We start from the raw sequence: 13,691 nt of genomic DNA on the forward strand, positions 1-13,691 counted from the left end.
ATATTTTCATATGAATAATTGCTGAAATTGGAGATAAACTTATTTCCGAAGAACATAAAGGAGGTCTAAAATCGCCAGGAAATATAACCTGAAAGCTCCACTGAGGGCATTGGTAGTAATGTATGCTGTAAATCTCGAGCGATTGCCAATTCCGTGGCCACCTGGAGGGCAAAGCCGAATTGGCTTCGAAGAAGCTGGGCGTCATTAATAGACCACGGTAATACTTCAAGCAGGCCCACATTCTAGTTCTCTACAAAGCGCAGGTCCGGCCACACATGGAGTATTGCTGACATCGCTTCATTGGGTTTCTTCTACCGCATTTATCACGGGGAGTGTTCCGAAGAGCTGTTTCACCTGATTCCTGCCACCGAATTCCACCTTCACACGACACGCTACAAGTTAGGACATCATCCCCACTATCTGGATGTGTGGTGGTCCTCCACAGTCCGGTTTTCAAGGAGCTTTCCATCACATACTACAAAGCTGTGGAATGAGCTTCCTTGTGCGATGTTTCCGGGACAGTGATCACTCAACACCAGATGCATCCTTTTCCATAAATAAAAAAGCATGAAAGACTATTTTATCAATAAACATTTTCTATTGCATTGGAGACTGAAATAAACCACTTAATAAATCCATTTCAACTGACGTATCTGGTAATGCTACGTTCCAGGCGACGGACCTGATCTCCACAATCTGGTGGACACACGTGCTGGCGGTGCCACTCACGCTGCTGCTGGAGATGCCGGTCCAGAAGACCTTCAATGCTCTCATATCTTGAACCTCATATGCGTTGCCATATCGTGTTTAAAGTAAAACAAGCCTTTTAAGGTGTTTTTTTCCAAAACACAATTGAATTCCATGTTATTGGGAAGATACTTTAAAAGCCTAGATAAAAGATACTAAAACGCCAAAGTTAAAAATACTTTATTGACATTAAATCAAAAGATTGCTCGCCAACATCAAACATTAAAATACAATGTAACATAGAAAAAAATATTAATTTCATAACAATATAAATATATTTGTCGTAACAATGGTATCAGTCAACGAGTTCATAATTTAAATTGTGTTTTGGGATGTAAGCGAAAGCCTGTTTTAACCGTAGTATGTTAGTAACGTAATCAGTAAAACTGAAGCCAAACTGTGAAACTCAAACCAAAAGTTTTAATATTAGTTCTAGACGGTTTGGATCAATATTCGATTGATTAGCTAGCTAGGTAACTACTATTAATTGGACGTAATTCCATAAAAACGTTCCAAGCCACAATCATGTCGAAATTGATTGAAGAACACAAACCTGGTCACGTGATTCATATTAATGGATTGATAAAAAATGGTAGCCCTAATGTCACACTTTAAATTTAAATGACATCATGACTTAATAGCCCAACCCACATGTTTGGAATACACTAATATTTATTAAACTTAAAACACGAATTCCTTAAAATGTGATGTTTGTGGCTTGGAACGTTTTTCAACGTCCAATTCATCCATTTTGAATAATAGGTACTAATGCAACTTGCACCTTACTGTCGTCATGATAAGAAGTTTTTTTCAGAAGCAATATTTTCGGATGCAAATAATTTGAGAGATTTAATTTTATTGGAACATAATAACGAAATTTTTTGCGATATTTGTATAAAATATATTTAACCATCCAAATGTTTTGAGTTTTCTTTGCACGAGACCGGAGTCTCATGCCAGAGTTTGGCGATTCAACATCTCCTGAGGATGCCTCGTGGACAGGCGAAACACGTGTCGAATTGTTTAAAGACAAATATTGGTGGAATTAACGCTAAAGAAAACTCAAAATATTTGGATAATTATGGATTTCCGCAAAGTAACGCCTACCTCAATATTTTTTTAAAATTGAACCATCAAAATCCCGGTCAGAGAGTCAGTGCCAATCGGCTCTAACTTGATAATGTAGTACCTAGTTACAATATCCACTTCTAGAATGTAGGCTTGCATCTTCAGTTCTTCAAAGTAGAGATTTGAAGGTCTGCGTGCAATATTAATTGTAATAATATATAGGTATTATTTACACTAGTCTATGTCTAGTTAATTTAAAGGTAAAAAAGTTATTGTTTATAAGTATGTAAATATTAGAAAATTATAAATTAATAGATTATGTTACGAAGATTCGTAAGTACCTAATATCGCTTCAGTATATTAATATTACTGATATTCAAATGTTTTTAACAATAATAAGACTAATTTAACTTTGCTGAGTCAAAGTTACTATTATGTCAGTCGGTCCATTTATTTATCATAATGACTAAAACAATAATTGGGAATTTCCGTAGTCCAAAGTTGTCATTTAGCAATTTACATAACAAGATTGTTTATATACGCAAATATATGCTAACATGTCCTCGAACTAAATTAGTCTAAATTAAGACTATTTTTTATTAATATTTAAGTCTAGTTTCGGTTGCATCTTTCAGAAAATCATGTTAATTGTTTATTGTAATAATATCAAACTATATTTGATTTGTTTCGACAAAAAAAAATTTAAATTGTTAAATATGTAAAAATATAAGATCTGCTCACTTTTAATTAAATCATGGGTTTACTTATAACGTTGATACACTTGTTTTCATGTGTATTTTATTCATAAAATGATGTAATTTAGTAAAATATGATGAAATAGTGCAGTAGTAGAAAATAGTGTACCATTGAGAGAATAAATGATGAATAAGATGTCTGTGTTTTTATATCAATGTAACGTCAATTTACATACCTAAAAATCGTAATGATCACATATTAAATTTATCAAAATTCATGATTTTTATCGAAATAATTAAATAGATATTTACCTTTTACCTGCTCTCTCAGTTTGCCTTCACGGAGTATTCGAGTGAAGAATATGTCACCAGATAATATTTATAGCGCTGCATGTAAAGCTAATATTATTAAATCAACCAACTAATGGAAATTAGAACTTGTATCCAATAATTCAAATTCCTACACCATATTCAAATTAACAAATCCTAACATATCGCCTGGATACGATTTAATAACTGGAAGACTCTTGTAAGAGCTGCCCGGCAGACCTATTGTGTTGATTACATATATATTCAACGCGATATTGCGAACAAGGTACTAGCCCGGCCAATGGAAAATCGCCCAAATTATTATGATAGCTAAGCCAGAAAATGCTCTAAATGAAACAACATCTTACCGGCCAATAAATCTACTGCCAATTTTGTCGAAGCTATTCGAAAAAGTGCTACTGGAGGCTAAAACCTAACTAAACAGAAATAATCCCTTATCACCAGTTTGGATTCCGTGAGCACCATGCCACAATCGAACAAGCTCATAGAACTGTGAATACCATCTTTCGAGCATAAGAAAACAAATGTTATTGCTGACAGCGGCGTTTCTGGATATGTCAGTCATGCGTTCGACAAGGTGTGGCACGGTGGACTCCTGCTTAAGCTCAAAAAATACCTTTCTCACAATATATTTGCATTATTTAAATCCTACCAAACAGGCAGATGCTTTAAAGTAAAAGTCCATGATGCTGTTTCTGCACTGTGCAAGATACAATCTGGAATACCACAAGGATCAGTGCATGTGCTGTACCTCATGTTCACAGCATACTCTTCAACAACTGACAACACAGTAACGAGAAAATTTGTGAACGACACGGCTTTAATAGCAACGAAAAAATTGCAAATCTGCATAAAAGTCTTGACCTCATGTCAAAATGGTACCAAAAATGGAGAATCAAAGCTAATGTAGTTTTCTGCATGCTAGACTTTTGCCTATATAGGTTACCTTCACGCTAAGAAGGTCAAACTGTCCGCCTCTAAATCTAAACGGCAAGATCGTCCCACAAACAGTTGAAGTGAAATCCGAAAAGGGGCCTGCACTTAGACCGCATCTTGACATGGCGGAAGCATATTTGGACCAAGAGAAAGTAGCTTGATTCTAAAGCCAGACAGATGAACTGGCTCCTGGGCAAACAAGACTTTCCAAGTTCAGTAAACTCTGTGTTTATAAAAGCATGCTCAAACCGGTCTGGACGTATGGAGTGCAGTTCTGGGGCACAGCAGCTGAATGAATGAATGATTTATTTATTCAACAAAATGCAGGTACAATACATCGAAAACAATTTCTGATGAGCCTTATACATTTTACCAGTGTAACTGGTGTTTGAATATTACATTAAATTTAATTAAATAAAGAAACAGAAACAAGATAGGATTAAAAGTTAAGTTATACATAAAATTTATACAAAAAAAGCATAAAAATAAAATAAAAGTAAGTAATGATTAAAATGTCATCATAATGAAAGTCCAAATCCAATTATTGGCAATAACTTCAAAATATCCTTAACCGTTAGGTAGTCCTTAATTTAAGATAAGATTGTCATTGTAGAATTCTGAAATATTATAATAGCATTTGTTCATGAGTTCTCCTTTTAAATTTCTTAAAAGTACTGCTTTTATAGTCCTCAGGAAGTTTATTATACATAGTTATTGCCATGTAGTGTGTAGTTACTCTTTCCAAACATCTGTAGCCTTTTAAGAGGCAGAACTAGTTTGTTCGTTCTCTGAGCTCTCAGAGATCTTCCCTCGTCCAATTAATTGTAAGTTTTAAAAAAGCTTGGATCTTTCTTAACTAGTAATAGCAATTCATACGAGGGGTGGCTGATATAAAATCTACTTTGTTAAAGAAAGTTTTGAAAATCGAACTGGCCACTGCAAAATCATATTCTATATTTATTCCTTTTTCAAAATTATGACGCTTATTTTTTTTCGCTTGCTTTTGTTTTTTTGGCGTGGCTTTGATTTCACCGTGTCGAAAGAAAATTGTAAAATGATGAAATTTGAGCATCGAGCAGTGATTAAATTCCTAAGTAAAGAAGAAAATACGCCTACGCAGATCAGAGAGCGCATGTTAAAGGTGTTTGGTGATTCAAGTCCTTCTGAATTCGTCATAAAGTTTTGGTCGAAGCTATTTAAACATGGCCGTGAGAGCCTGGAAGACGACCCACGTAGTGAAAGGCCAATTTCTGCTGTTACCGCAGATAATGTTGAAAAGGTGAAAAACCTGATTCTTGCAGATCGGCGAATCAAGCAGTGGGAGATAGCCAGAGATGTGGGCATTAGCAAGGAACGAGTTCATGAAATTATTCACGAACATTTGGGCATGTCCAAGGTGAGCGCGCGTTGGGTCCCTAGAATGTTGACCCCCTTTGACAAACAAAGGCGAGTAGAATGTTGTCAGGCATTTCTAGACCTGGTCAAAGGTAAAGAAGAAGAGACTATCTCTCGAATTGTGACCTGTGATGAAACTTGGATTCGCCAGTGGGATCCGGAAAGCAAACAAGAGTCAATGCAATGGAAATTTAAAGGAGAAAAGCCGCCAAGGAAGTTCAAGGTTCGGCCGTCGGCTGGAAAACTAATGGCCACCGTATTTTGGGATGTCGAAGGGATTTTGATGATAGATTATTTGCCTAAAAATACAATAATGAATGCTGAATATAATATTCTTCAAACTTGCTTGACCAGCTTCGTGAACAAATCAAAGAAAAGCGGAGAGGCAAACTCAGCAAAGGTGTTCTGATTTTACAAGACAATGCACCTGTACACACAGCCTTAACAGCGAGGTCAGCCCTGAGCAAAAACGGCTTCACAGAAATTAACCATCCACCTTATAGTCCAGATCTGGCTCCCTGTGACTATTTCTTATTCAAAGATTTAGAGAAAAAATTGAGGGGTCGCAGATTTTCGACGGACGAAGAAATGAAGGAGGCTGTGACTGACCATTTTGACGAGCAAAATAAAAATTACTATTATAACGGCATGATGTCACTTATTTGCAAATGTCATAAGTGTATTTCACTTGCAGGCGACTATATAGAAAAATAAAAAAAAAAACTAGCCATCAAAGTCTTTTCTTTCTTTCTAAATGAAACAACATCTTACCGGCCAATAAATCTACTGCCAATTTTGTCGAAGCTATTCGAAAAAGTGCTACTGGAGGCTAAAACCTAACTAAACAGAAATAATCCCTTATCACCAGTTTGGATTCCGTGAGCACCATGCCACAATCGAACAAGCTCATAGAACTGTGAATACCATCTTTCGAGCATAAGAAAACAAATGTTATTGCTGACAGCGGCGTTTCTGGATATGTCAGTCATGCGTTCGACAAGGTGTGGCACGGTGGACTCCTGCTTAAGCTCAAAAAATACCTTTCTCACAATATATTTGCATTATTTAAATCCTACCAAACAGGCAGATGCTTTAAAGTAAAAGTCCATGATGCTGTTTCTGCACTGTGCAAGATACAATCTGGAATACCACAAGGATCAGTGCATGTGCTGTACCTCATGTTCACAGCATACTACATATGGGTTTTCCAATTGCAATGTCGATCAATTGTGAAACCCAGAAAGGATGTACACTCTACTTCTTCAATGGCAGATCTCTTAGGGTAAAAATTGGATAAATTTAGTTTTTTGCATATTTACAGAGAGGTTATTTAGTTGTAACCATTCTATTACATTAGACAATGATTCATTTCCTTCAAATTCAATAGTTAATTTATTTTTACTTTTAACTAGGATAGTTATGTCATCCGCATACATTATATATTGTTGATTAATTACGTTGAAACAAACAGGCCTCGGCCCTGATCTATAGCTACTTTGTTCAGTTCACCCGACTAAGAAGACATAGTGTGACTAGCTTGATAACACGTTTTGAATAGAATAACCAACAATTGAGGCACGTGGCCAATGGGTCACTCTTAAGTATAAGATTAAATCCCAGCGCAAGCAGATAAGTGTTGCTCATTGTCGGAAATTACCAACAGATCGCCAATGGAGAGACAAGTGCAATAAAGAGAGAAGAGAAAAAAAATATTCAAATTCAAATAATTTGATTCAAAAAAGGATTTAAAATCACTCATTGAACCATTCGAAAATGTAAGCCTCAGACCTGAGAAAAACGGCCGTAAGTAAATCAGTGGGCTTTTTCTTGGACTTTAATAAGTGTACAAATAGTATCTAAATGAATAAAGAACTTTCATTCCATAAAATTTAATTTTAAGAGCCCTCAGGGGCGGCCGCTCCATTTCCAAACTTTAATTTTGTTACAAGGACAGGTCATTTAATTGAATTAGTGCGTTGTGAACCTTTCTTGTACGGCTTATTATCCAGACTACTGTCACACTGTTACCAGTTATAATGGTTAATTATTACCGAGAAATTAAACGTTTTGTATAATATGTATGTTGTGAAAAAAAACCTAGAAACAACCCCTCACAACCACCTCAGCTTGCCACGGAACTGCCCCTTGTCTATTAAAAAAATTTTTAAGTGTCCCGGTACTGTAAATTCTCGCTGACCTCATCCTAATGAATTATTATTATTACTCCTTATGAACTCATTAAACTCTTCGACTTGAACACGCCTATTCTTTATACTAGACAGCGCAAAAGTGTCTTGCTGCGTCGCAGCATATGCTTGTGGCCTATGTATGCCTGGCCTACCCTGACTAGCAACAATCTGTTCTGTGCTGTGCTGCGTCACCTGCGTCGTAACATACGCTTAGCCCCACAATGACAAACATACAAGGTCCGACTATAACTGCAATCACATTCTTCAAAAATAACAAATAAAATGAAGATAAATTCGGTATGAAAAACCTTTTTCGTTGTTCAGAAAATGATTTTCATGAGTTGTTCTCATAGTACTATTGTTGTATAATCTATACACCGGATATATCCGGTGAGACTTACTTATAAGAAATGGATGTGGATAAATGATGGGATTGATTAGAAGTATCTATACGCTATCATTATAACATCTAAAAGAACCGGACTTCCTGTTATCAGTTGTCTCAGAATACAGAGTCAGTTGTATAAAAAAGAAAGTATTTTTTTATTCCTCTTCATCACAAACAAACCAAATACAATAATCACAAACTACGAACGATACGTCTTTGGAACGGCCGAACCATCGGGCGCGGTCCAGTAGCGGACCATATTGGATGCACCAGATGTATGAAACGTGCAGTGATGTGACATAAGTTTGAAATAGTAGTAATTAAAGTATGGCGATTGGCGACGAAGTATAATCCGGATAAGTTTGAAAGCGAACAGTTGCTTAAAACGTAGTGAGTTTCGGCTATCTTCGTTTTTTTCGAGATAATAGCCGTCATCTGTCAATCTATCAATCACTGCACGTTTCATACAATCGAGTGAATCACTTTTATCTTGGAGAGTTTCGCTAGGCTGGTGCAACGGATCTGGCATAAGCGTTCACTGCATCACACACATTCATTTATTTCTTACACCTCTTCCAAACACACAGTTAAACACTATACGCATACTTATTTAATAATTATGTACTTTTTTCACAAGTCAGGTAACCATGTAAAAATAAAATACGACAAGCTTGTCATAGTGGAAAAACCAAAACATTTGCGAAGAACAAAAGAATGCTGTCAACTTCAACTGAAAACAATACTAAAACAGGAGCCGAAATAAATACACAGGCTAGCAAGAAAAATAAATCACAAACCCAAATAAGAAGATCTTCAAGCCTATCAGAAAATATTTCAAAAACCGGGCATGCTAAACTACTTGATTAACAAAAATACCCACAACTCATCAGATCAGCAGCAAAATAATAATGTTAAAATATAGCAATTACCGCCCCCCTCTCGCAACGACAATATACAACAACCACTATCAAAACATCATACTCATCTTCCAAGCCGGCTGGTCACCGTGGAAGATTATGACCGAAACCCTCCAAACAACCCTCCAAAAAACGAAAAATGTCTACAAAAAACGTTATACATCCTGACATACAACGTTAAAACACTTTCTTCATATGAACGTCTGTTAGAGCTAAACGAAGCTCTCAAAGAATTTAAATACGACATACTAGGATTATCTGAAACAAGACGCGTTGGAGACATAATTGAAGAGCATGAAAACTTCATTTTCTGCTATACAGGCCACACACCTGGAAGACATGGCATAGGTTTTATAGTTAAATACCATCTTAAAAATAATATAGAAAGCTACCTCGGCCTTTCTGAAAGAGTAGCCATATTGAATCGAAATTTGAGAATACTAGCTTATCCATCATTCAAGTCTACGCCCCTTCTGCACAAGCAAGCGAAAATGAAATCGATAACTTTTATCCGACAGTAAATAGGGCTTTAGAACTAGCACATAAAGACTTCATACTGATGGGTGACCTAAACGCTAAAATTGGAACACCAAAAAATGAGGAACATTCAATCATGAAAACGCATGGATATGGAATCAGAAATGAGAGAGGACAAAGATTAATCGAATATGCCAGTGAAAACAAACTGTCAATTATGAACATTTTCTTCAAAAAAAAAAACAAAAAATAAATGGACTTGGCGATCACCAGACGGAGATACCAAAAATGAAATAGACTTTGTGCTGTCGAATCGACCACGACTGTTTAAAAACATAGAGGTACTGAACATTAATTACCCATCGGATCACAGGCCTGTAAGAGCCACAATATCATATGACACACATTTCAAAAAGAGTAGAACAAAGTTTACTAATTGTCAACAAAGCACAATAACAAGCGAAGAAGAAATCACAAAGTTTAAAGAATACTTAAGCTCCTACATATCAAAAGATCAAATGTTCGCCGAGACTATTATCCCAGTCCAGAAATACTACGATAACTTAATCAGAATCATCACCACAAGCTTGCAAAATGCCCGAGTAGCGCAAAGCGCAAAGAAAGGCCACAAAATATTTTCAAAGCGCACATTAAATCTTTTTAGAAGAAGAAAAGAGCTGCAAAAAAGTTCAAACAAAAACAGAGCAATAAGAAACGAAATCTCGGCGCTTTACAAACTTACCAACAAATACATAAAAAAAGACTACGCCAACCACAGATATAAAACTATTGAAAAACACCTCCACAAAACTGGAAGCACAAAAAAGGCATATAAGGAGCTGAAACCAAATAAAACTTGGATCAAAGAGCTGAAACGAGACGTGATAACCATAAACAACCGCGGTGACATCATCAACATAGCGACAGAGTTTTATAGGAATTTATACAGCACTAACGAGCCAGAAGAAACTAACCACGAAAACCATAATACCAACAGTGATGGTAATATACCAAAAAGACCACAAATTGAAGAAAGTGACGTCATCGAGGCACTGAACAAACTAAAACTAGACAAAAGCCCAGGATCGGACAATCTAGCAAACGAGACTCTAAAGTCAGCTGCCCCGATATTATCTATACCCTTTACAAATTTATTTAACTCTATCCTCGAATCTGGAGAGACACCCACGCAATGGTCTGAATCTAATATTATTTTATTATATAAAAAAGGCGACCCGAAAGATATTGGGAACTATAGACCTATAAGTCTGCTGTCGAGTGCATATAAGCTATTTTCTACAATCCTGACCAAAAAAATTAGCTCTACCTTAGAAACAAGACACCTGCCGAGCAGGCAGGATTCAGGAAAAGCTTCTCTACCATCGACCATATTCACACACTCGAACTCCTCACCGAGAAATATCAAGAGAGAAGTAGACCATTGTACTTGGCATTTATTGATTACAGAAAAGCATTCGATTCGGTGCCGGAGCCCCGTGGTTCATCCGAAACGTTGACCTTCACCGCGACCTAGAGCTTCCGACGATAGCTCAACACTTTAAAGAGATCTCGCGACGCTTCTTTGACAAGGCGCCTAACCATCCCAACATCTTGGTTAGGAAGGCATGCGGGTACACCACCCTTCACCATAGTCTAAACCCAATAAGACGTCCCAGACACGTAACGGTAGACCCGGATGACGACATCACCATCGCGAACGCGACACCCACACAAACACCGACACAGACACGCACACACCGCCTTCGCAGGCGTAGGCGCGGTCAACCACCGCAAACCACTGGCACTCGTCGCTCTGACGATGGCCAGCGGCCTTCACCCTAGATACACCACACATTGTTTTGATACCCGACGAGACGTTAGTCCTCGTCCTGTAATCGCTTCACTACACTCACTCACACACGGACTGACTGACGGACTGACATACACCACTTACACAATCACAAACACACTCCACAAACAGACACAAACACAAACATACATGCACACAAACATTTACACTACGTACATACATACAAACACACATACATACAATCATAAACACATACATACACACTTACATACATTACACAAAACATCACCACACTCGCCGGCGAGTGTGTTCTTATCACCTTTTCATCTTTCATCTTCATTTCATCTTCATTTTCATTCTCTCTCCTTCCCACAAGCACACAGCCGGTCTGAGGTTCGAGTCTCCTTAGGAGACGCCCCGCGACTGTTGTTGCGTAGTCTTTACGGCCTCCACGGCCCACGTCCTACTTCGCTGTGAAAGCCAGGGCTGCTAACAGCACATAGGAGGTTTTAGTCGGTATGGGGTGTCCGCTTACGCGGACACTCGAGTCCGACATAATACGTAACCGTATTTCCTCCTCTCAAAAAAAAACAAGGGGATCCATTGTCACCTATACTATTTATAGCCACATTAGAATCGATAATAAGTAAGCTTGACTGGAATGAACGTGGTGTAAAAATAAAAACTAAGTATTTAAGCCACCTCCGTTTTGCCGACGACTTGGTGCTGATATCAGAGAAAGGAAAAGAACTACAGTACATGGTAGAGTCACTAAACCAAGCTAGCAAACTCGCTGGACTAGAAATGAACCTCTCTAAAACTATGGTAATGATCAACAGCACCAAAGTACAAATATACGTCGATAACGAGCCTCTCCATTATACCGAGAAATACATTTACCTAGGCAAGCAAATAAGCTTCGACAGATCAAACAACTACCAGGAGATTGAGCGCAGAGCTCAGTTAACATGGAACAAATACTGGAGCTTAAAGGAAATATTTAAGAGCAACATGCCAATCCAACTAAAGACTAAGGTTATGAATTATATTAATAGTTATGCCTTATTCCTTGTCTGACCTATGCTTGTCAGACATGGAAATTTAACAAAAATGTCATAAATAAAATAACAACGTGCCAACTGGGAATGGAGCGGAGTATGTTAAATATAAAAAGAATAAACAAAATAAGGCATACAAAAATACGCAACACCACAAAAGCAATAGATGGTCTAGCACAAGCTCGTGCATTAAAATGGAAGTGGGCAGGACACATAGCACGCCTGCAAGATCAAAGGTGGACAAAAAGAGCGACAGAATGGAGGGGGCCAGTGGGCAAAAGAAAGAAAGGGAGACCTTGCAACAGATGGCAGGACGTAATTAAACACACAGCAGGTCCAAACTGGATACAAATAGCGCAATCCAGAGAAAACTGGCTCAATTTGGAGGAGGCCTATACCTGCAGAGTGGTTCTTGCAGAATAAAATGCATAAAAATTAATTCCTTTTTATAAAACTAACATAATAATTAAATTAACTAACTACTTAATCTTTTTCTTATTAATACTAACAAAACTAATCGACTTTGTAAATAGCATTTCTGTAAGAAATAAAAGGCTTTTTTATTTTTTTTATTTATTATTATTTCACAAGTCTGCAAAAACTGCTGAACCTGAAAAAAAATACTGAAATAGCTGCTGGGTCGTCGTCGATGCTTTATTTAAATGTAGACATGCAAATGGATGCCTCGTTTGCAGAAAATACTATTGAGCTACCGCCATACATGGGTTTATAGTATTTTCCTTGATTAAGCGAGTGTTACGCATTTACATATTATAATACTTTTTAAAGGATTAAGACACGTGTACTTGTAACTGTGCTTTTTAAATAAGGTATTTACGTATAAGTTACATATTTATAATTTATTTAAATTAACCCGACGTTTCGTGAGCTTTGCAGGTACATTATATTTTCAAGAGAATGTTTTTAGTCATGTTATTGTAGTTAGCTACAATTTGTGTTCGAGATTGAAATAGTAATTTAAATTCTCTACTTCTATGCTAATACCTAATAGTTGGTTCTAAAATGGGACGGCAAATATAACACAACGATTGATTTTATTCAAAGATTTGATACCTACATCAGTATTTCAAACCTTTCTCATTGGAGTTATTCTATTAATACTATTTCATAAATTTCTCCAATCCTTATTTTTTTGCTTCAGAAATAGTTATTTCTTTTTATTGGAATTCTAGGAAATCAGGTATATACTTCTCTGTACAGAAGTCGAGTTATACGGAAGTTGTGCATAGAAGTTATGTGAGCACGAAAATATAATAGTGCTCACTAAAAGTAGATCTTTGCAAATTCAATGGGAAATTATTAGGGAATCACATAAATTTCAAATAAAAAAACTTTATCCTCCATTTACCTACTCAAGATAATTATTGTTGCCAAAGTTCAGATAGATAGATTCCTTAGTTGTGTAGATCTAATTAAGGAAGTTAGGTAAATCATCAATTAAAATCAATACCTTGACCAAATTCCATAGTCCAAAAAGACCGCAGTGGCACATCCACTGATCCATGGTTTATTAACCAATCATTGCACTCTTTTATCTATGGTAAACTGAATAACACACCGTTTGTCATCTGTATGTCCATTTGACATTTGACAATATTTGACAAAACATTTTATTAAAGTTGTAGACTTGTAGTACCTACTCTTTGTCTTTTGGAATAAA

General features: G+C 36.7%; 1 protein-coding gene across 1 annotated transcript in view; it reads left to right on the forward strand.

Annotated features, from left to right (window-relative positions):
- LOC126975744 (O-acyltransferase like protein-like) overlaps positions 1–870 on the forward strand; it is a 50,147-nt gene extending 49,277 nt beyond the window's left edge. Inside the window, exon 12 of the mRNA XM_050823757.1 lies at positions 674–870. Within this exon, the coding sequence (XP_050679714.1) occupies positions 674–781 (108 nt within the window). The 3' untranslated portion in view covers positions 782–870. The remainder of the gene's footprint in view (positions 1–673) is intronic.
- Positions 871–13,691: the final 12,821 nt, after the last annotated feature.

Source organism: Leptidea sinapis, chromosome 37, assembly GCF_905404315.1.
Source record: "Leptidea sinapis chromosome 37, ilLepSina1.1, whole genome shotgun sequence".
NCBI classification, from domain to species: domain Eukaryota; kingdom Metazoa; phylum Arthropoda; class Insecta; order Lepidoptera; family Pieridae; genus Leptidea; species Leptidea sinapis.